The 22796-nt window shown below is 50.2% G+C and overlaps 1 protein-coding gene across 1 annotated transcript in view; it reads left to right on the forward strand.

The window, feature by feature from the left end:
- Positions 1-699: 699 nt before the first annotated feature.
- LOC120924712 (B-cell differentiation antigen CD72-like) overlaps positions 700-22796 on the forward strand; it is a 32197-nt gene continuing 10100 nt past the window's right edge. Inside the window, exons 1-5 of the mRNA XM_040335727.1 lie at positions 700-796; positions 3322-3456; positions 3647-3727; positions 11249-11551; positions 14508-14653. Of these exons, the coding sequence (XP_040191661.1) occupies positions 727-796; positions 3322-3456; positions 3647-3727; positions 11249-11551; positions 14508-14653 (735 nt within the window). The 5' untranslated portion in view covers positions 700-726. The remainder of the gene's footprint in view (positions 797-3321; positions 3457-3646; positions 3728-11248; positions 11552-14507; positions 14654-22796) is intronic.

A 22796-nucleotide genomic window follows, 5' to 3' on the forward strand; every position in this document is an offset into this window, starting at 1 on the left:
TTTTATAGCAGTGTTCGCTGTATTATTGCGAATGGTCCCAAAAATGTGTCAAAAGTGTCAGATGTGTCCGCCGCAATATCGCAGTCCTGACAAAATTCACAGATCGCTGTATTACTAGTAAAAAAAAAAAAAGTCAGAATTCTATGCCCTATTTTGTAGCCACTATAACTTTTGCGCAAACCAATCACTATACGCTTATAATATTTTTTTTTTTACCAAAAATATGTAGAATACGTATCGGCCTAAAATGAGAAAAAATATATATATATTTTTTTTAAATGGGATATTTATTATAGCAAAAAGTAAAAAATATTGTGTTTTTTTTTTTCAAAATTGTCGCTCTATTTTTGTTTATAGCGCAAAAAATAAAAACCGCAGAGGTGATCAAATACCACCAAAAGAAAGCTCTATTTGTGGGGAAAAAAGGACGCCAATTTTGTTTGGGAGGCACGTCGCACAACCGCGCAATTTTAATTTAAAGCGACGCAGTGCTGAAAGCTGAAATTTCGCCTGGGCAGGAAGGGGGTATATGTGCCCAGTAAGCAAGTGGTTAATGAATGAGAAAGAAAATTAAATATTGTATTATTCTAATTTTGTGTGAAATCAGTGGAGTGTACTTCCCTCCCCCTGAATATAACATTGTATCGTTCCTTCCTCTTCACATACGGGAAACCTTCTCCTCCGCCATCATCATCATCATCTGTGTGTCATATACTGGGGGCCAATATGACCGACGCCGTCACCTACGCTGACCTGAAATTTGAGGATATTGTGATGAAGGAGAATGATAACCGAGGTAATGGGAAGTATTTATCATTTCTTATCAACTCCTATTAGATGATCCTCCTCTAGGAGTTTTATACATGTGTATGACTGTGGGGGACATTAGAGTGTAAGCTCCTCTGTACAGAGACTGATGTGACTGTGGGGGAGGGGACATTAGAGAGTAAGCTCCTCTGTACAGAGACTGATGTGACTGTGGGGGGAGGGGACATTAGAGTGTAAGCTCCCCTGTACAGAGACTGGTGTGATGTGGGGGGAGGGGACATTAGAGTGTAAGCTCCTCTTTACAGAGACTGATGTGATGAGTGGAGGGGGGGACATTAGAGTGTAAGCTCCTCTGTACAGAGACTGATGTGACTGTGGGGGGGAGGGGACATTAGAGTGTAAGCTCCTCTGTACAGAGACTGGTGTGATGTGTGGGGGAGGGGACATTAAAGTGTAAGCTCCTCTGTACAGAGACTGATGTGACTGTGGGGAAGGGGACATTAGAGCGTAAGCTCCTCTGGTACAGAGACTGATGTGACTGTGGGGGGGAGGGGGCATTAGAGTGTAAGCTCCTCTGTACAGAGACTGATGTGATTGTGGGGGGAGGGGACATTAGAGTGTAAGCTCCTCTGTACAGAGACTGATGTGACTGTGGGGGACATTAGAGTGTAAGCTCCTCTGTACAGAGACTGATGTGACTGTGGGGAAGGGGACATTAGAGTGTAAGCTCCTCTGGTACAGAGACTGATGTGACTGACTCAGTGATCTCTGTACAGCACTGCGGTATATGTCAGAACCAGGCCCGCACTGGGAGAAAAAATAGGCCTGGGCATTTTAGACTGAGCATCCCATGGCATATTTACTGGCACCTTCCCCAAACTCCATCCTAATGGAGGCGAGGGGGATCGGTAAAGAGCATGGGTGGGGGGGTCATAGAGCATGGGGGGCGGAGAGCTTGAGGGGATGGCAGAGAGCCTAGGGGGGGTCTGGGGGAATGTGGGGGATTAATAGGGCACTGTGGGGGTCTGGTGAGCACAGGGGGGCCTGGAGAGTGCAGGGGCAGAGAGCACGGGGGGCTGTAGAGCACTAGGGAGGCTGTAGAGCACTAGGGGGAGTCTGAGAGCACAGGACAAGGGGACTGAAGGGCATGGGGGAGGCTGAGAGCACTGGGGGGAGATGAGAGCATGCAGGGGCATGAGAGCACGGGAGTGGGGAGCCTGATAGCACAGGGGGGCTAAAGAGCACAGGGGAGAGAGCACTGGGGGGAAGTCAGAGAGCCCTGGGGGGGGGGAGAGCACATAGGTGGGGGGAGCTGGGAGCACAGGGGGGGCTTAAAGCATGGGGGCTGGAGAACACTGGGGGGGAGAGCACTGGGGGGGGTCGGAGAGCACTGGGGGGTGGAGAGCACATAAGGGGAGCTGAGAGCATGAGGGGGAGTCTGAGAGCACTGGGGGGAGCATGAGAGCATGGGGGGGAGCTAAGAGCATGGGGGAGCTGAGAGCATGGGGGGGAACTGAGAGCATGGGGGGGAGCTGAGAGCATGGGGGAGCTGAGATCATGGGGGGAAGCTGAGAGCATGGGGGAGCTGAGAGCACTGGGGGGACACTGAGAGCATGGGGAGGAGCTGAGAGCACAGGGGGGAGACTGAGAGCACATTGTGGGGGTCTAAGAGCACTAGGGGGAGCTGAGAGAACTGGGGGCTGGAAAGCACTGGGGAGGCGAAGAGCACTGGAGGGGCTGGAGAGCAGGGGGAGCAATGGGGGGGTCAGAGAGCACTGGGGGTAGAGATCCCAGGGGGGTCAGAGGGCACTAGGGGGGGTGGAGAGCACATGGAGGGACCTGAGAGCCCAGGGGGGGGGGGGTCAGAGAGCACAGGAGGGGCAGCAGAAAGTAGCTGGATATAGAAGAATCAATCTCTCTATCTTCCTCCTGCAGCCTCTGAACGCGGGCGGAGAAGCGCGCTTTAAGAGGCTGCAGCAGTAGAATAGAGAGCATGATTCTTCTATGCAGCCGCCCCGCATCTCCTCCTATCCAGGCGCACAGGGAGCTTACCTTCTTTCTGGTCCGATGTCTCCTCCACATCCCCTCCCGCGTCATGATCACAGATCACCTGACCTGTAGTTTCCACCCCCAGCCTGACGGCGGAACCGAACTGGCCGGCCGCGGAGAGACCAGGTGAGTGGCGCCGGCTCAAGGAGCAGCCCAGCTGCTTTGGCCATACCAGTACATGTGCCCCCCCGGCGGCCCCGGCCCACCGGGTTAGTGCCCGGTGTGTCCTATGGCCAGTCCGGGCCTGTATAGAACTATATGAATGTATAATAGTGTGTGACTGTGAGGGGAGGGGACATTAGAGTGTAAGCTCCTCCGTACAGAGACTGATGTGACTGTGAGGGGAGGGGACATTAGAGTGTAAGCTCCTCCGTACAGAGACTGGTGTGACTGGCTCAGTGATCTCTGTACAGCGCTGTGGTATATGTCAGAGCTATATCAACTTATAATAATAATGATGATGTGTGTCTGGGACCAATGCTAAATGTTTCTCTTCTATCACAGAAGACGAGGACAATGGTAGTGACCACGGGGACATTATGTACGAGAATGTGGACACTGTGACTCCCCACAGATTTAGAGATCTCCCGGATCCATCTGATAATCCGGATAATAAAAGGGAACATCGGCTCCGATTAAGTAAGACGTGATTTACATTTCTAGTATGATCCTCACTAGGAAGATTTAGTAATTCAGACCTGAAACTATCATTTTCATGCCAGTAATAAAAAAACTGCTGAAAAAAAATCCACAAGAAATAAAGACTAGTAATAGATAAATGTTATATTTTACAAGAATATTCTAACATATTCCTCTCCATCCCTCCCAGGATCTGAAAAGTGTCTTCTCTTCCATTGTCTCCTATTTGGTATTCTTCTTATTTCTACCACCGTCGGAATGTCAGTGAAATGTAAGTTTTTACCTCTACGCCATTTTAATGGGGCTTTTCACGCTTCACAGGTTTGCTGTTCCATATTGTCAAGATCTGATTTCCTATAAAGAGTTTTATACACGGGGGAACCTCGGCTTACGAGTAACTCAGTTAACGACTGTAACGGTCAGGGGTTAACACCGTTTACGATATTCCATTCCACCAACCCACGACAGCTTATCCGACACTCCAACAATCCAGCAGACACGATAAATTGGATCTCCCCCAGAAACGAGACACACAGCTCTGTTCTCTGGTTCCAAACGGATGATCACTTTAATGGTAAACTCAGCTTGTTATATACAGTTAGAAACCAAATCTGGACAATGACTCAACTCCACCCACAACATCACACACAGAGGTGCTAACGAGTCCCCCTCAATCCACATCTTAGACAGAATTTATGACTTTATGACTATTCTCACCTGCTACATAATGCACATTCCTTTAGTAAACATAATTGACATGCTAATCCACTACACCTGAAAGGTCAGACATCTGACCTTTCAGACGGCCAACACATATCTATCATCAATAGAACTTTCACACAATACAGTGTCATTAGCATACACAATGAAAGGTTCTTGAGAGGCAGACTTAATTAGCACAATAGACAATATAATGCAAACACAGCAAGCTTTTATCACTACAGCCAGAAAGACTTAATTAGCACCTCAACAGTCTATGTGTCCCTACATGAATGAGTCACTCTGCTATTGACCTGTTGGGGTCAGAATTAACCACCTGTAATATTTCAGGATATGATGCAATACATTGTGAATTATCGTTACTGTCCCATCTCATGTAATCCGAGATATCATTTCTCAGTCATCCTATGCCCCTATTGGACATAGGATTACCCTAGACATAAGAGTCATTAGTGAAGCTGGCACAGGAGTACCCCGCATCCTTCAAAAGTCTCTGGGTATCACGGGCCATTCCGTTACAACAACCTTTTTGAAAGATGAGCAACTTTTTTAGAAAGAATCCTGACTCGTTTTGCAAGTGTTGTCTTGCAAAAGCGAGCAGAATTCAAGCTAATGGGGCCAGCAGTACCGCATTTGGCCTGAGGTGGGGGGGGGGGCGCCGGAGCCGAGCAGAGCCGAACGTTGCAGATCACAGCCAATGGGAAATGCATGAAAAGGCCTGAGGACAGCTTGGCAAATCTTGGGAACAAAGTCTTTCCGAGGTTTGCCAAGGTCAGCCGAAGTGTCCTCGGGCGTTTTCAGCCGTTTCCGAGGCTCTCCGGCGCCCCCCGCCTCTGGCCGCATGCGGTATTGCACGTTATTGAAGTCAATACGGAACAAATTATTTTCGTTTCCATTGACTTCAACGGGGAAACGCGCTGTCATGATCGCTACTGTGCCAAACAGACAGCGAGGCGTGGTCACGCCCCAGTTGGCTCTGGGTGGAATTTAACCCAGGGCCTCTCTGTTGCTGGTCCAGGTCTTTGCCTCTGAGCCACTGCTCAGTGATATTCTTCTTGCTGTCCGTCAGAGCCTGGTTCTGAACTCGTGCTACTTTGGACCAATCAGTGGCCTGAGCGGCCTATTTAAGCCAGCCCCTTCCTCCTTGCAAATTGCTGGTTCGTTGTCAGTGTTTGGAGTATTTGCTACTGGAAACCTTATCTGTGGATATCCTGTTTTACCTGACCTTTGGCTTGCTCTCTGGATGGCTGCTCTCCTCAACCCTGTGACCCCGGCTTGAACTTTGGACTATCTGACTTCTCAACCCCTTGACCTCGGCTTGTTCTCTGGATTATTCTTCAGCCTTGTCCCTGTTTGAGCACCTTCTGTTTGGACTATTTCCTGTGTGCTTCTGAACAGCCTCCAGTGAGCTTCGGCTATCCAGTTCCCGGTCCACCTTGGATTCCCTCCTGCCACTAGACCCGGTGCCTCTTGGTGCGTCCTTCCTTCTGTCTCAAACCCCAGCGGGTGGATCGCATCGAGTCGCAAAGGTGAGCAGCCCTTGGCATCTCGGCCTCGGTAAGTAAAGTTCCTGACACGCGCTTTGATACGCGAGTACTTTGGATTACGAGCGTTCTCCTGCTCATAATCCAAGATTCCACTGTAATCTGCAGTTCTGAAAAATATTTGACTCACTCTTGGTGCACTGCGGAATTTAAAGGACAAATATTGTTTTAAATTTGTCTGATAGACATCAAAGGCAGGCACTCATCATCATCATCCAGGACTTCTCATAACAAAAGGTCTAGAAGAGCTTAGAAGAGCCATTCTCAGCAAGGGTTCAGCCAAACCGTAGAGTTTCTCCAATGGTTGCGATGGGTTCCTTGAACTTCGGCTGATGGACCTCCTATTACCGTATATACTCGAGTATAAGCCGACCCAAATATAAGCCGAGGCACCTAATTTTACCAAAAAAATGGGGAAAATTATTGACTCGAGTATAAGCCTAGGGTGTCCATCTGCTTGCCTCACTGTGCCCATGCCTCACTGTGCCCATGCCTCACTGTGCCCATGCCTCAATGTGCCCATGCCTCCCTGTGTCCATGACTAAACTGACGTTTAACATGGGAGTCTATGGAAAGTGGGGGCCCGGCTTTGAAAAATCAGTGCTCCCCAGCTGTACAGTAGGTCCCCCAGACAACAAACTTTGCACACTTTTAGAGGAGAAATGGGGCTACATGTGTGCCAAGTTCCGGGTCCAGGGGACCTGCGACCAGCCGGTACCAGGTCCCCAAAGTCCCCAGAGAAAATGACTGTTTAACATGGGAGTCTATGGAAGGGGTGTCCGGGTTTGAAAAATCGGTGCTCCCCGGCCGTAGGTCCCCCAGACAAAAAACTTTGCACACTTGTAGATGCAAAATGGGGCTACATGTGTGCCAAGTTCTGGGTCCAGGGAACCTACGACCGACCAGTACTGGGTCCCCAAAGTTACCGGAGAAAGTACAGTTTAACATGGGAGTCTATAGAAGGGGTGCCCGGCTTAAAAAAATTGTTGCTCCCCGGCCGTAGGTCCGCCGGACTATAATCTTTGCACACTTGTAGAGGAAGAGTGGGGCTATATGTGTTTCGGGTCCATGGGACCTACGGCTACTGTATATATGTTAGCCCCCTCACACCTGTATATATGTCAGTCCCCCCCACACCTGTATATATGTCAGTCCCCCCACACCTGTATATATGTCAGTCCCCCCACACACCTGTATATATGTCAGTCCCCCCACACACCTGTATATATGTCAGTCCCCCCCACAGCTGTATATATGTCAGTCCCCCCCACACCTGTATATATGCCACCCCCACATGTGTATATATATGTCAGCCCCACACATACTCAAATCTGTAAACACACAAGCCTCTGGCCCCTCCCTGTACACAAACAGACCCCTCCCTTTCCTTCACAGCCCCTACTTGTAAAGGAAATCTTCCTACCTAGTCCCAGCTCGTTTTCACAAAGCTGACATGTTCAGGAGCACAGTACAGGCTGCTCACACGAGGGGTGCACATGCACATAGTAGCCAGAGGTGGCAGTAAAGAGCTTGATGTCTGAGCTCAATGATACAGAGAGCAGCAGAAGCTGCAAGATCGTGTAACGTACCTTAGGTGTGAGCCTGACGTGCGGAGGGAGACCTCCCGTACAACCCCGGCTCGAGACCACTGGAGTGGAGACAGTGGTGGTAAGGGTGCCTGTTCGGTCCTCACTGCTTGGAGTAGTGGAGCCAAGAGGAAGCTGGAACGGCTGGTACAGGGAGCAGGGGGTGCAGGTCAGCAGGTGCAGGTTTGCAGAGCAGCGGATGCAGGTTTGCAGAGCAGCGGATGCAGGTTTGCAGAGCAGCGGATGCAGGTCAGCAGGTGCAGGTTTGCAGAGCAGCGGATGCAGGTCAGCAGGTGCAGGTTTGCAGAGCAGCGGATGAAGGTCAGCAGATGCAGGTTTGCAGAGCAGCAGATGCAAGTTAGCAGGTACAGGTCAGCAGGTGCAGGTTTGCAGAGCAGCGGATGCAGGTCAGCAGAGCAGTGGATACAGGCCAGCAGGTACAGGTCAGCAGGTTTGCAGGTCAGCGGATGCAGGTCAGCAGGTGCAGGTTTGCAGAGCAGCGGATGCAGGTCAGCAGGTGCAGGTTTGCAGAGCAGCGGATGCAGGTCAGCAGGTACAGGTCAGCAGGTTTGCAGAGCAGCGGATGCAGATCAGCAGGTGCAGGTCAGCAGGTTTGCAGAGAAGCGGATGCAGGTCAGCAGGTGCAGGTTTGCAGAGCAGTGGATGCAGGTCAGCAGAGCAGTGGATGCAGGTCAGCAGGTACAGGTCAGCAATTGCAGATTTTCAGAGCAGCGGAGACAAGTCAGCAGGTACAGGTCAGCAGGTGCAGCTTTGCAGAGCAGCGGATGCAGGTTAGCAGGTACAGGTCAGCAGGTTTGCAGAGCAGCGGATGCAGATCAGCAGGTACAGGTCAGCAGGTTTGCAGAGAAGCGGATGCAGGTCAGCAGGTGCAGGTTTGCAGAGCAGTGGATGCAGGTCAGCAGAGCAGTGGATGCAGGTCAGCAGGTACAGGTCAGCAATTGCAGATTTTCAGAGCAGCGGAGACAAGTCAGCAGGTACAGGTCAGCAGGTGCAGGTTTGCAGAGCAGCGGATGCAGGTTAGCAGGTACAGGTCAGCAGGTGCAGGTTTGCAGAGCAGTGGATGCAGGTCAGCAGAGCAGTGGATGCAGGTCAGCAGGTGCAGGTTTTCAGAGCAGTGGATGCAGGTCAGCAGAGCAGTGGATGCAGGTCAGCAGGTACAGGTCAGCAGGTGCAGGTCAGCAGAGCAGTGGATGCAGGTCATCAGGTACAGGTCAGCAGGTGCAGGTTTGCAGAGCAGCGGATACAGGTCAGCAGGTACAGGTCAGCAGGTGCAGGTTTGCAGAGCAGCGGATGCAGGTTAGAAAACAGAAGCAGAGTCAGACAAGCCTCGATAATCAATGCAGGGTCTCAAGGTACCATCATTCTTGGCAACAAAAAAGAACCCTGCTCCTGCAGGCGATGAGGATTTCCGGATGAAACCTCTCTCAAGATTCTCTGCGACATACTCAGACATGGCCTGGGTCTCCGGGATGGACAAAGGGTATGTACGACCCCTGGGCAGAGTTGCTCCGGGATCACGGTCAATGGCACAGTCAAAAGACCTGTAGGGAGGAAGCACATCAGCTGATTTCTTACAGAACACATCCCGGCGGTTATCGCTGTATGCAGTGGGAAGATCAGAGGATACCGATGTAGTAGCAACCCAGAAGTCTCTCCTTGGAAGTCACCTTGGAAAGACATGACGAGAAACATGAAGGGCCCCAAGCCAGGATCTGCCCAGAGACCCAGTCCACATGGGGAGAGTGGAGCTTTAGCCAAGGAAGGCCCAATACAATGGGGGTAGAGGCTTTGGTTAGGATGAGGAAGGATATCCACTCCTGGTGGAGAATCCCTACCGACATCCTAATAGGTAGTGTCTGGAAACGAATAGGGCCCCCTGGGAGAACAGTGCCAACAATTGCCGAGACTACCAATGGCGTAGTGAGGGGTGAAAGGGTGAGCTATAGAAGAAGCAATTCTCCAGTCCATAAAGTTCCCGGCAGCCCCGGAATCCAGATACGCAAGGGTCGATTGGGGAGAGGTGCTTACATGAAGGGACACCGGAAGAAGAAGACGGGAAGGTGATGTTTCTGGGTCCAATACTCCACCTTTTAAATGTATTCAACCCGAGCGTTTCCCGGGCAAAGCGAGCAGGAGTCACGAAAGTGGCCCTTGCCTCCACAATAGAGGCACAAGCCCAGAGTTCTGCATCTAGCACGTTTTTCGGGGGTTAGTCTGGGTCGGCCCAGCTGCATAGGTTCCTCAGCAGGCAGAGGATGGTCCACGGGACGAAGTGAGGAGAGCTCAGACTGGCTAAGACCTAGGGAGTGTTGGCATCACTTTTCAATGGACCTCTCCTGAAAACGAATATCGATCTGGTTGCATAGGGAGATGACATCGCCCAGACCGACGGGGATGGTTCTTCCCGCTAATTCGTCCTTCACTCGGTCAGAGAGGCCATGTAAAAAGGTAGTGACCAGGGCCTCATTGTTCCAGCTCAATTCAGCTAAGAGGATACGGAACTGGAGAGCATATTGTCCCTCTGAACGGGATTCTTGGCGGAGACGTAAAAGAGCACTAGTCGCTGAAGAAACTGCTCCTCCAAGATTTTTTACGAAAGAGCTTCAAGAAGTCAGACAGGCTGAAAACTACCGGATCATTCTTCTCCCACAGGGGGGCAGCCCAGGCTAGAGTTTCACTGGAAAGGAGGGAAATAATATAGGCTACCTTTGCCCGATCAGACTGGAAGTTTTGAGGCTGAAGCTCAAAATGGATGGTGCACTGGCTAAGAAACCCCCTGCAGGCCCTGGAGTCTCCAGAAAAATGGATTGGAGGTGGTAGTTTCAGCGAATGTGACTCTGCGACTGGTGCCACAGGCGAAGCCACTGGTTGTACTTGGAGTTGCGGATTCAGGGTTCCCAATGAGGTCTGAAGCTGTTCAAAGCGGGAAGCCAGTTCCTGTAGGAATCGCATCACCTGAGTCTGATTAGCTTCTTGTGTCTCGAGTCTGCGAACTATGCCCTGTAATGGATCGTCTGTGGGGCGCGGCACGTCGGCCGGGTTCCTGGCTGTTCAAACTGTCAGGTCACCTGTGGCCAGGTGACAAATGCACCCCGTTGGAGACAGGGGTGCACCGCAAGGTAGTGAACCCAGTAGCAGACTACTGCGGATGGACAGGAAATGTGAACCCAAGATTCCCCAGGGCGCAGAGTCTAAGGTCCAGCAGGTGTTCACCAGAGCCTCTAGTGGTGAGGATGGCCTTCGCTGCAACTGAACCCAGGTCGCCGCCCCTGGAGTCCCCCAGGTCACGCTCCGTAGGGAAAGAGGGGAAGCAGCCACTGAGGACACAAGGGATGGTGATGGGTAAGCCGAGGTCGGGGCAACAGGCAGACGAGGGTAACTAAGGGACAGGCCAAAGGTCAGGGTCACAGGCAAACAGGAGTAGTCAGAGACGAGCCAAAATCGGTACACAGAAAGGTTAACGTATCACACGGCAGACAGGAACACAAGCTAACAAAGTTGAATAGCAAAGCAGACCTGCAGTGCACTACTTAATATAGACTTCCTGGGATAGCCTGGGGTGGAGCCATACAGGGAGGGGAGGTGATAAAAGGCAGCCAGAAAGAGAGTCAGGCCTCTAATGGACACATGGAGGAGAAGGTAAGCTGCCAGACATTATTGCATGTCCATGACATTGTGGATGATTTGTCAGTCTGGGTAGCCACAAACTTTTACTGCCTTCTAAGATGTCTGTGTTTTGCTTCGAAATTACAGAACAAGGCCAATTAAATGTGTGTAACTGCTACCGTGCTAGCTATACCATGTCCTTCACAGACATATTGTACTGGTTTATATGTGAACTACAAGTGTGGACTTTCCATGTGTTGGAGTTGCAGGCAAAAGCCTTTCATGATTTGATGATGTGTATTTCTTCCTCTGCAGACGTGTCTGAATCTCGGGAATTGAAGCGTCTGTCTCAGCGTTTTGTGGAGATGAATGAAAGTCTCTCGCAGAGGCTGCAGAGTAAAGAGGACCTGTTAACCTCCACCAAGAATGACCTGGAGAGCACACAGAAGAACCTGGAGCGTCTGGTCCGGGGTATGAACACTATGAATGATTCTCTCCTTCAATGTACAGGAGACAGAGAAACCCTGCAAGTACAGAAAGAAAAAAACATTCAGGATCAGCAAACTGTGGAGAGATCACTCGATGAAATCAAGCTTAGAGTCACCCAGATGGAGCAAGGTATTTCTTCTAAGACCCCCAGTGAGAATAAGGGCTGTACATTCACAACATGGGCACACAGCACTATAGTTTTGTATGGCAACGTTTCTCAAACTTTTTTGGCAGCAACCTTTAAAATAATGCCAAATCTGATGTAAAAAAACACACATGAATGTTACTTATTATTAGAAAATCCAAGCCTGGGACAATGCACACAACCTCCTTGATGAAATGACCTTTCCATCAGAACCCCCCCTTCACATCAGAGGTCTCCCCATCACATCAGAGGTCTCCCCATCACATCAGAGGTCTCCCTTATCACATCAGAGGTCTCCCTTATCACATCAGAGGTCTCCCCTATCACATCAGAGGTCTCCCCTATCACATCAGAGGTCTCCCCTATCACATCAGAGGTCTCCCCTATCACATCAGAGGTCTCCCCTATCACATCAGAGGTCTCCCCTATCACATCAGAGGTCTCCCCTATCACATCAGAGGTCTCCCCTATCACATCAGAGGTCTCCCCTATCACATCAGAGGAATCCCCTATCACATCAGAGGTCTCCCCTATCACATCAGAGGTCTCCCCTATCACATCAGAGGTCTCCCCTATCACATCAGAGGTCTCCCCTATCACATCAGAGGTCGCCTTTATCACATCAGAAAAAAAAAATCTGAAGGCCTAAAATGTAAAAAAAAACCACACATGAATGTTACTTATTATTAGAAAACCCAAGCCTGGGACAATGCATACAACCACCTTGGTGAAATTTACCTTTCCATCAGAAACCTCCCCTTCACATCAGAAGTCTTCCTGATCACATCAGAGGTCTCCCCTTCACATCAGAGGTCTCCCCTTCACATCAGAGGTCTCCCCTATCACATCAGAGGTCTCCCTTATCACATCAGAGGTCTGCCCTTCAAATCAGAGGTCTCCCCTTCACATCAAGGGGCTCTATTATCACATCAGAGGTCTCCCCTTTACATCAAGGGTCTCTATTATCACATGAGAGGTCTCCCCTTCACATCAGAGGTCTCCCCTTCACATCAGAGGTCTCCCCTTCACATCAGAGGTCTCCCCTTCACATCAGAGGTCTCCCCTTCACATCAGAGGTCTCCCTTATCACATCAGTGGTCTCCCTTATCACATCAGTGGTCTCCCTTATCACATCAGTGGTCCCCTCATAACATCCAAGGTTCCCGCTTCACATCAGAGACCCCTCTTCAAATAAGAGGTCTCTGCATCACACCAGAAACCCCTTAACGTCAGAGGCCCCCATCACATTAGAGTTTGCATAGCATACTAGCTCATTATGAGTGACTTACCTGAGATCGAGGCCCCCAAAGCGCTTCTCGTTCCCTTCCTCCGCCGCCACCATGTCCCCTCCACGCTTCTTCTGGGTATCGTCACTCCGGCACTGTGATTGGCCGGAGCGGCGATGACGTCACTCCCGCGGCATAATCCCGGCATGATCACAATCATAATGCCGGGACGCTCAGTGCACCTGCGCCGTTGTCTATGGCGCGCATGCGCCATAGACATTGGTGCTGGGTTTTCTGCAAATATCTCCTTAACCGTGTAGGTTAAGGAGATATCTCTTGCACCTACAGGTAAGCCTTAATCTAGGCTTACCTGTAGGTGCAAGTTGTAAGAGTGGGTTTACAATCACTTTAAGGGGAGGATCTATTGTTGCTAGAGGGGGCATTTTTGTTACTGACTACAGGGGATCTATTTTACTGCTTTTTTTGTTATCATGAACAAATTCCATACAAATTACTTACCACCACAAAAATGATACTTGGTTCTGTATTCTCAAATATTAAAAGTCAGCAGCTACAAATACTGCAGCTGCTGACTTTTAATAATCGCACTCTCACCTGTCCCGGGTCCAGTGATGCAGGGGAACAAAGCCCCGCTCCTCTCCTCCTCCTCTCTGTGGCACAGCTAGGCACGCACTGCGCAAGCCGCGCTGCACACTGTGATTGGCCGAGCAATCATCTGGGACCTGTGACATGTCCCAGATGATTGCCGAGAGGGAGGCAGGAGAGGTGAACTTCCTTCCGGCGCCGCGGTGCCCCGGAAGGAAGTGGGAACTGGAACCCTCTAAAACAGGGCTTGACAAATTTGCTTGGAATCTAGGAGCCAGCTAAAAAAGTTAGGAGCCAGGAACGCACCCCGTCCCGACGAGCTGGCGCACAATAGCGAATGCATAAATGAGTAGCGCCCGCATATGAAAACGGTGTTCAAACTAATTCTAGCCCTAGACCTCCTCTGTAACTCAAAACCTGCAACTTGTAGAATTTTTTTAAATGTCGCCTATGGAGATTTTAAAGGGTAAAAGTTTGTCGCCATTCCACGAGCGGACGCAATTTTGAAGCGTGACATGTTGGGTATCAATTTACTTGGCGTAACATTATCTTTCACAATATAAAAAAAAATGGGCTAACTTTACTGTTTTATTTTTTAAATAAAAAAAAGTATATTTTTTCCCAAAAAAGTGCGCTTGCAAGACTGCTGCGCAAATACGGTGTGACGGAAAGTAACAGTAAGAAAATAAAATGGCGGTCTTTACCACCATTTTATTTTCTAGGGTGTTAGAATAAAAAATATGTATAATGTTTGGGGGTTCCAATTAGAGGGAAGGAGATGGCAGTGAAAACAGACAGGGGAAGCTCCATTAGAATTTCTGGTTGTCTTGTCATATCAACGGCCACCACAAGATGGCGCCAGATCACAGAAAGAAAGCATAGACCTGCAGAAGGCCACAAAGCTGCGGCCTGACATGATCGCGCGGCAGGGGGGGCACGGAGACATAGGATACCCCAGGCGCCAGGTCGCGAATTGTAGTCAAAATGGCGACCTGGTGCCCGGGGTTTGTCGAACCCTGCTCTAAAAAGAGGGCATTGATGATATTTTGCCTTTCTGTCAATGAAACTGCAATAATCTGTTTGGAATTTATTGCCTTTTCCATTCCAGATCTCTGTTCAGAAAATTGGATTATGATTGGTAAGAAATGTTTGTTGATCAATGAAGGAACAAAAGATTGGTATGAAAGTGAGAGAGGATGTCTTCAGGAGTCTGCCAACCTTCTCACTGTACGACACGAGGATGAAGCTCTTAAGGTAAAGTATATACTGCAGTGATTTTCAGCATTGTTCGCTGATAATGGCAGCAGAAAATGCCTGCGATTTTGCCGCAATTTTACCTTGCTTATGGTGTGTGTGTTTTTTCTTTTTTTTAAGTCATGTGATTAAAAAAATGCATCAATATCGCAACACAGGTGCATTTTTTGATGCATTCTTGCTGCATTTTCAATGCATTTCAATGGGAGGTGTGTTTTTTGGTGCAGTTTGTTTTACTGACCAAAATTTGCACCAAAAATGCAGCAAGCTATTTTTTTTATCAGCCCTGTTGGGGGGCTATGGTGAGATATCAGGGGTCTTAACAGACCTCTGACATCTCCCCTCTGAGACAGAGAAAGGGACTAGGGACACATATTCCCCAGTCCCTTTCTCAGCAGCCTCAGCTGCACTGAAAATGAATGGAGAGAAGACAGCGGCTCCTCTCCATTCATAAACTGAGACATTGTAATCACAGGAAAATTGAAGAGAAGAAGCTGGGACAGCCGCACTCCAAAAACGTTCCTTTTTATTAAAACTGGTCACAGAACATCACACGCCACAGCAAACAATCAGGAAAATGCTAACGCGTTTCGCACTGTGCTTCAGTGCTTATTCATTGTAATCACAGGAGGTTACGATGTTTACCGGCTCCTACCTCCGCTCTCCATCCTGAGATATCGAGGGGGCGGCAGTACGGAGGGGGAGAAAAGAGGGGGACAGAGGCACGGAGGCTGATACAGAGGATAGGGGGGCAAATGCACAGAGGGGGACACAGAGGAGAAAGGGGGAGGGATGCATGGAGGGGAACACGGAGGAGAGAGGGAGACAGATGCACAGAGGGGGACAGATGCACGGAGAAGGACAGATGCACAGAGGGGGACACAAAGGAGAGAGGGGGACAGATGCATGGAGGGGGACACGGAAAAGTGAGGGGGACAGATGCATGGAGGGGAACATGGAGGAGAGAGGGGGACAGATGCAAGGAGGGGGACACGGATGAGAGAGGGGGACAGATGCACGGAGGGGGACAGATGCACAGAGGGGGACACGGAGGAGAGAGGGGGACAGATGCACGGAGGGGGACAGATATACAGAGGGGGACACAAAGGAGAGAGGGGGACAGATGCACGGAGGGGGATACAGAGGAGAGGGGGGGCAAATGCACGGAGGGGGACACAGAGGAGAAAGGGGGACGGATGCATTGAGGGGAACACGGAGGAGAGAGGGAGACAGATGCACAGAGGGGGACAGATGCACGGAGAAGGACAGATGCACAGAGGGGGACACAAAGGAGAGAGGGGGACAGATGCATGGAGGGGGACACGGAAAAGTGAGGGGGACAGATGCACGGAGGGGAACACGGAGGAGAGAGGGGGACAGATGCAAGGAGGGGGACACGGATGAGAGAGGGGGACAGATGCACGGAGGGGGACAGATGCACAGAGGGGGACACAGAGAAGAGAGGGGGACAGATGCATGGAGGGGGACACGGAAAAGTGAGGGGGACAGATGCACGGAGGGGAACACGGAGGAGAGAGGGGGACAGATGCAAGGAGGGGGGCACGGATGAGAGAGGGGGACAGATGCACGGAGGGGGACAGATGCACAGAGGGGGACACAAAGGAGAGAGGGGGACAGATGCATGGAGGGGGACACGGAGGAGAGAAGGGGACAGATGCAAGGAGGGGGACACGGATGAGAGAGGGGGACAGATGCACGGAGGGGGACAGATGCACAGAGGGGGACACAAAGGAGAGAGGGGGACAGATGCATGGAGGGGGACACGGAAAAGTGAGGGGGACAGATGCACGGAGGGGAACACGGAGGAGAGAGGGGGACAGATGCACGGAGGGGGACAGATGCACAGAGGGGGACACGGAGAAGAGAGGGGGACAGATGCACAGAGGGGAACACAGAGGAGAGAGGGGGACAGATGCAAGGAGGGGGACACGGATGAGAGAGGGGGACATATGCACGGAGGGGGACAGATGCACAGAGGGGGACACGGAGGAGAGAGGGGGACAGATGCACGGAGGGGGACAGATATACAGAGGGGGACACAAAGGAGAGAGGGGGACAGATGCACGGAGGGGGACACAGAGAAGCGAGGGGGACAGATGCAAGGAGGGGGACGCGGAGGAGAGGGGGGACAGATGCAAGGAGGGGGACGTGGAGGAGAGGGGGGACAGATGCATGGAGGGGACAGATGCAAGGAGGGAGACATGGAGGAGAGAGGGGGACAGATGCACGGAGAGGGACACAGAGAAGAGATGGGGACATGGAAGAGAACAGAGGGGGACAGCAGCATGGAGAAGGATGGATGGAGACTGGAGGAGGATAGGGGACAGTCAGCGGTAATCGTGTGTGGGAGGGAAGCACCGATCACCGCTGAAAGCCATGGCGGGAGGGGGCGGGGGGTTTGAGAGAGAGGACCGGCTGTCAGAGTTTAAAATCTATACAGGGTGACCAGTGCTTGTAACTCCCCCATCGCACTGATCACCCTGACTGCCCAGATATCGGGTGAAGCATCGGAGCATTTGCCCGAGTACAAGTACACAGGCAAATGCTCGGTATCGATAACGATACTAGTATCGGTATCGGGACAACCCTACTTACAGCAGTCTGTACTTACAGAATGTCCAGGGAAAGCTGGTTGCCTTCTTCCAACATCCATGCAACATCTTTCCCCAGTGATACCAGACTAGATCTTCAGCAGACAGCCCTCAGTCAGCTCTCTGCAACTTCAGCATCCAGGCCCTCCAGATCACCCATCTGAGGCCTCAGCACCTTGCAAGCACATGGCAGGGTAGCCTAAGGGGCAAGAAGCCCTACCCTTGCCTGTGTTCCTCTCCTGCAGGAAGAGACCCAGAAGGTCAATGTCTCAGAGTATTTATACAGACTCCCAGCAGCCGTCTGGGCCATCCTCCCAGGCATTGGCCAGGGCTGTATAAATATTTATGCTGCCTATTTGCCTTGCTCCACACCTATGTTCTAGACTATAGAGATCCACAGTTCTCCAGAAAGCAGAAAGAGCAAGCAGGTGAAACACTGACCAGAATAATTAACACAGCTCCACTGATTACAGTGAGCACAACTAAATTAGCCTGACAATAAAAAAAGCAGCTCCACTGAACCCAGTGAGCCAGAACTAAATATACCCAATCCTAGGAGGGTGCTACATATTTTTAATTATTGCATTTAATGTTCGACCATGAAAGACCATTCGAATCGAGGCCTTCGGGTAAGACTGCGTAGGTTAAAGCAGAGGACCCGCGAAAAAAAAAAAATGCAAAGCAAGGATCTACAAATACTGCAGCTGCTGACTTTTAATAAATGGACACTTACCTGTCCAGGGTGACCGCGATGCCGAAGCCGAGCAATCGCTCGTCTCACGGCTTCCCCCTGCCGCCATCCTCTGTGAGGAAATCAGAAAGTGAAGCGTTGTGGCTTCACTGCCCGATTCCCTACTGCGCATTGTCACTGGTCCTCGCTGTCTCCTGGGACCAGTGTGTTTCCCAGAAGACAGCGGGGGGTAACGCTAAGGGGTGTGACTCCCGTGGGAGTCTATGCCCGGAAGTGGGCACCCCTCCCCCTGAAAGGTGGCAAATGTGACACCGGAGGGGAGGTAGGGTTCCGAAAAGCGGAAGTTCACTTTTTGTGTGAACCTCCGCTTTTAAGCATTTTAATAAATAAATAAATAAAGACCTTAGTCCATTCAGGTTAGGGGAGAAGCACCAAGTACCTGCCTATGCTCATACAGAAATTCAGATTTACTGTACTTCTAAATTTTCAAAAGTCATTGTACTCTATGAAGATGTTTTGTTGGTACCATATACAGTATTCATGCTCCGTGGACTCACATAGGATTAAAGAGGGGCCCTACTCTTTAAAGGCCCCTTTTTCTATTGAACCATTTTGTATATATCTCCTGAGGTAAATAACCACTTTGGGTATTATTTTTTTGCTCAATTTTAGGATTGCAAACAAAATATGTTCTATATAGATCAGGGGTCTCCAAACTTTCTAAGCCAAGGGTCAGTTTACTGTCCTTCAGACTTTAGGAGGGCCGGACTAGGGCTAGTGGGAGTAGAAAATGTCCTGGTGTCCACTGGGAGTAAACCATGCCCTATCTTTGGTGTCAGTGGGAGGAATAGTGCCCCATTGTTGGTGTCAATGGAAAGAATCTGCCCCATCGTTGGTGTCAGTGGAAGGAATAGTTGCCCATCATTGGTGTCAGTGGAAGGAATAGTTGCCCATCGTTGGTGTCAGTGGAAGGAATAGTGGCCCATCCTTGGTGTCAGTGGGAGGAATAGTGGCCCATCCTTGGTGTCAGTGGGAGGAATAGTGGCCCATCCTTGGTGTCAGTGGAGGGAATAGTGGTCCATCCTTGGTGTCAGTGGGAGGAATAGTTGCCCATCGTTGGTGTCAGTGGGAGGAAAAGTGGCCCATCCTTGGTGTCAGTGGGAGGAATAGTGGCCCATCCTTGGTGTCAGTGGAGGGAATAGTGGTCCATCGGTGTGAGAGGGAGGAATAGTGGCCCATCAATGGTGTCAGTGGGAGGAATAGGGGCCCATCGTTGGTGTCAGTGGGAGGAATAGTTGAAGGTACTGTGCCTTTTTGATAATGCTCCATAAGCCTCATTGTTGGTGTCAGTGGATGGAATGATGCCCCAAGGGCCAGATAAAGGCAAGCAAAGGCCCCAGGGCCACAGTTTGGAAACCTCTGATATAGATCATAAAACTATATTTTACCACCAGTCTATAATATGGTCTTAGGAATAGTTCCACACTAAAACAGTTTTAAGGCCTTAAAGTGGTAGTAAACACTTCTTGGACAATGTTTTTATTTATTTATTTTTTTTATATTTATTTTTTCCAATCAAGAATAAAAACAGCATAGTGCGATAAAATAAAACATATTGTTGTAAATGACAGTGCACTGGAGATGTGAAGGGACATGCATTCAGTAATGAGACCATATCAGGTCATTGGATGGCATTTGCTAGCGATGAGATAGGAATCTCAGAAGCCCCACCAGACAGGTTAGCCATGGATTAGAGCCCAGAGGGGAACGACAGTGGGAGAGGGAGCGGAAAGGGGTCATCCCTGCCCCTGGCACCCCTAATGGGATCATCCTGTGCCAAAGGGGAATACCCCCATCCACTACCTGAGCCCCACCTCAAAGCCATCAAAAAAAACTATCACCGGGGGAGTTAACATCTGGTAATCACTATTGGAAAACTAGACAGATCAGTAAGTTTGCATTGCTGAAAAAAATTACGAGCCAAGATATGGAGCATCTCCAGTAGGCAAGCTATCTGAAGTAAGGTGAGAAGGGGAGAAGAGAATAGATGGAAAAGAAGAAGAGTTTGTGCCAATCACTCGAACATTGATGGCCCTCTGCTGTGTGTGCAGCTGCTGCAGCATTGCCAACGTTGAGTTCCACCTGGTAGGCATGTCACAAATGAGGCGGTTGGTGGGCTGGTTGCATTCCCTTTGAATGTCATCCCCCTGAGCACTGGCATTGTATGACCGGCGGAATTGACTATAGACTTTTCTGGCCTTCCCCAGGAGATCTTGTTAGCCTGGGTACCTGGTCAAGAAATGCTGCACTACCAAATCCAGGACATGTGCCAAACATGGAACATGGGTCAAGTGTCCCTGCCGGAGGGCGAAGAGAAGGTTGGTGCCATTATCGCATACAACCATTCTTGGCTGAAGCTGGTGTGGTGTCAACCACCTGTGAGCCTGCTTCTGCAGAGCTGACAGAATCTCTGCCCCAGTGTGGCTCCTGACCCCTAGGCAGACCAACTCAAGCACCACATGGCATCTTTTAGCCTGACTGCTTGCATAGCCCCTTGAACGCTTATGGAGCAATGCTGGTTCAGAGGACAAATCTGTAGAAGAGGCCATAGAGGAAGAAGAGGAGGGGGTGGAGGAGAGAGCTGTGCAGAATCACCATTAGCATTTTGGAGGCATGGTGGCAGAACAAGCTTCAACAACACTGAACCCTGTCCTGCATCCTTCCCAGCTGCCAGCAGAGTTACCCAGTGCATCGTGAAGGAAAGGTAACGTCCCTGTCCATGCCTACTGGACCATGAGTCAGCAGTAATATGAATCTTACTGCTGATCGCTATGTCCAACGAGGCCAAAACATTGCCTTACACATACCGTTAAAGACCCGGAATGGCCTTCCGTGAAAATAAATGGCATTTTGGAACCTGCCACTGAGGTACAGCACATTCCACAAATTCACAAAAGGGGCAGGGTCTACCAGCTGAAAAGCTAGCATTTAGACTCTGAACATGTGGATGGCTGGGACCGAATTTCTTTTTACGGTTCAGCCACTGGGGTAGGGAAATTTGCCTGCTAAAATCAATTAGTGGTGTACTGCTAGCAGATTGGCTGCAAGTACTTGGGACACCTATTTCTATACCTTCATTCCTCTCAGTGCAGGTTTTTGAGAGGACTGGAGGTATAGTAGGTTTGGATCCCGAGCATCCCAAACATGCTTAATGGGTGACATGTCCGGTGAGTATGCTGGCCATGCAAGAACTGGGATGTTTTCAGTTTCCAGGAATTGTGTACAGATCCTTGCATCATGGGGCCGTGCATTATCATGCTGCAACATGAGGTGATGGTCGTGGATCAGTGGTATAACAATGGGCCTCAGGATCTCCTCACGGTATCTCTGTGCATTCAAAATGCCATCAATAAAATGCACCTGTGTTCATTGTCCATAGCATACGCCTGCACATACCATAACCCCTCCGCCACCATGGGCCACTCCATCCACAACATTGACATCAGCAAACCGCTCACCCACACAACCCCATACACGCTGTCTCCAATGCCATCTGCCCTGTACAGTGAAAACCGGGCTTCATCCGTGAAGAGAACACCTCTCCAAAGTGCCAGATGCCATCGAATGTGAGCATTTGCCCACTCAAGTTACCACGACAAACTGCAGTCAGGTGGATACCCCAATAAGGACAAAGAGCAGCAGATGAGCTTCCCTGAGATGGTTTCTGACAGTTTGTGCAGAAATTCTTTGGTTATGGAGGTGAAGATGCTGGATGTGGAGGTCCTGGGCTGGTGTGGTTACATGTGGTCTGCGGTTCTGAGGCCAGTTGGATGTACTGCTAAATTCTCTGAAACTTCTTGAAGACGGCTTATGGTAGAGAAATGAACATTCAATTCAAGGGCAAGAGCTCTGGTGGACATTCCTGCAGTCAGCATGCCAATTGCACGTTCCCTCACAACTTGTGACCTCTGTGGCATTGTGCTGTTTGATAAAAAAAATCATTTTAGAGTGGCCTTTTATTGTGGCCAGCCTAATGCACACCTGTGCAATAATCATGCTGTCTAATCAGCATCTTGATATACCACATCTGTGAGGTGGATGGATTATCTCGGCAAAGGAGAAGTGCTCACTAACACAGATTTGGACAGATTTGTGAACAATATTTGAGAGAAATAGGCCCCTTGTGTACATAGAAAAAGGGGAACCCTGATGAAGTCACGTGACGTGACGATACGTAGGGATTGGAGCACCGGGGTACAGACAGAGTCTGAAGTTTTAATACGAGTTTGGCTAGGGTCTCTTTTTCGCTCTTCTTAATGCTCCTATGATACATTGAGCCTTGCCATTTGGATGTATGAGGATCAGATCACACTCTCACCTGTATAACTGATACTCTGAGGGGGATATGAGTTCGGCACTCGTCGATTTATGCCCACTGTCCTTTCATTCATGTGAGTGCATTTTCTCAAATCTTTACCCGTGCGGGGTACCCTCAGGCCCCATACTCACGAGCAAACATGTCTGCTGAAACTGGCCCGCAGGCCAGTTTCAGCAGACATGTTTGGTCGTGTGTGGGCGCGAGCGGGCCGAATTCCAGCAAACATTTGCCCGCCGGGCCTTTTCCCAGCAGACAAATATTCCTGGACTTGTTTTAAAACAGTCCGCTGGAATTCAGCCCGCTCGGACATGTACGGTCGTCAGTACAGACCTACCGTACATGTCCAGGCGCCCGCCGTCCCTCGCATGCGTCGAATGACTTCGACGCATGCGTGGAAGCATTTTAAAGGCGGGCCGCCCACGTCGCCGCGTCATTGTCGCGGCGACACCGCGTCATCGACGC

This window comes from Rana temporaria, chromosome 1, assembly GCF_905171775.1.
Source record: "Rana temporaria chromosome 1, aRanTem1.1, whole genome shotgun sequence".
Lineage (NCBI taxonomy): Eukaryota > Metazoa > Chordata > Amphibia > Anura > Ranidae > Rana > Rana temporaria.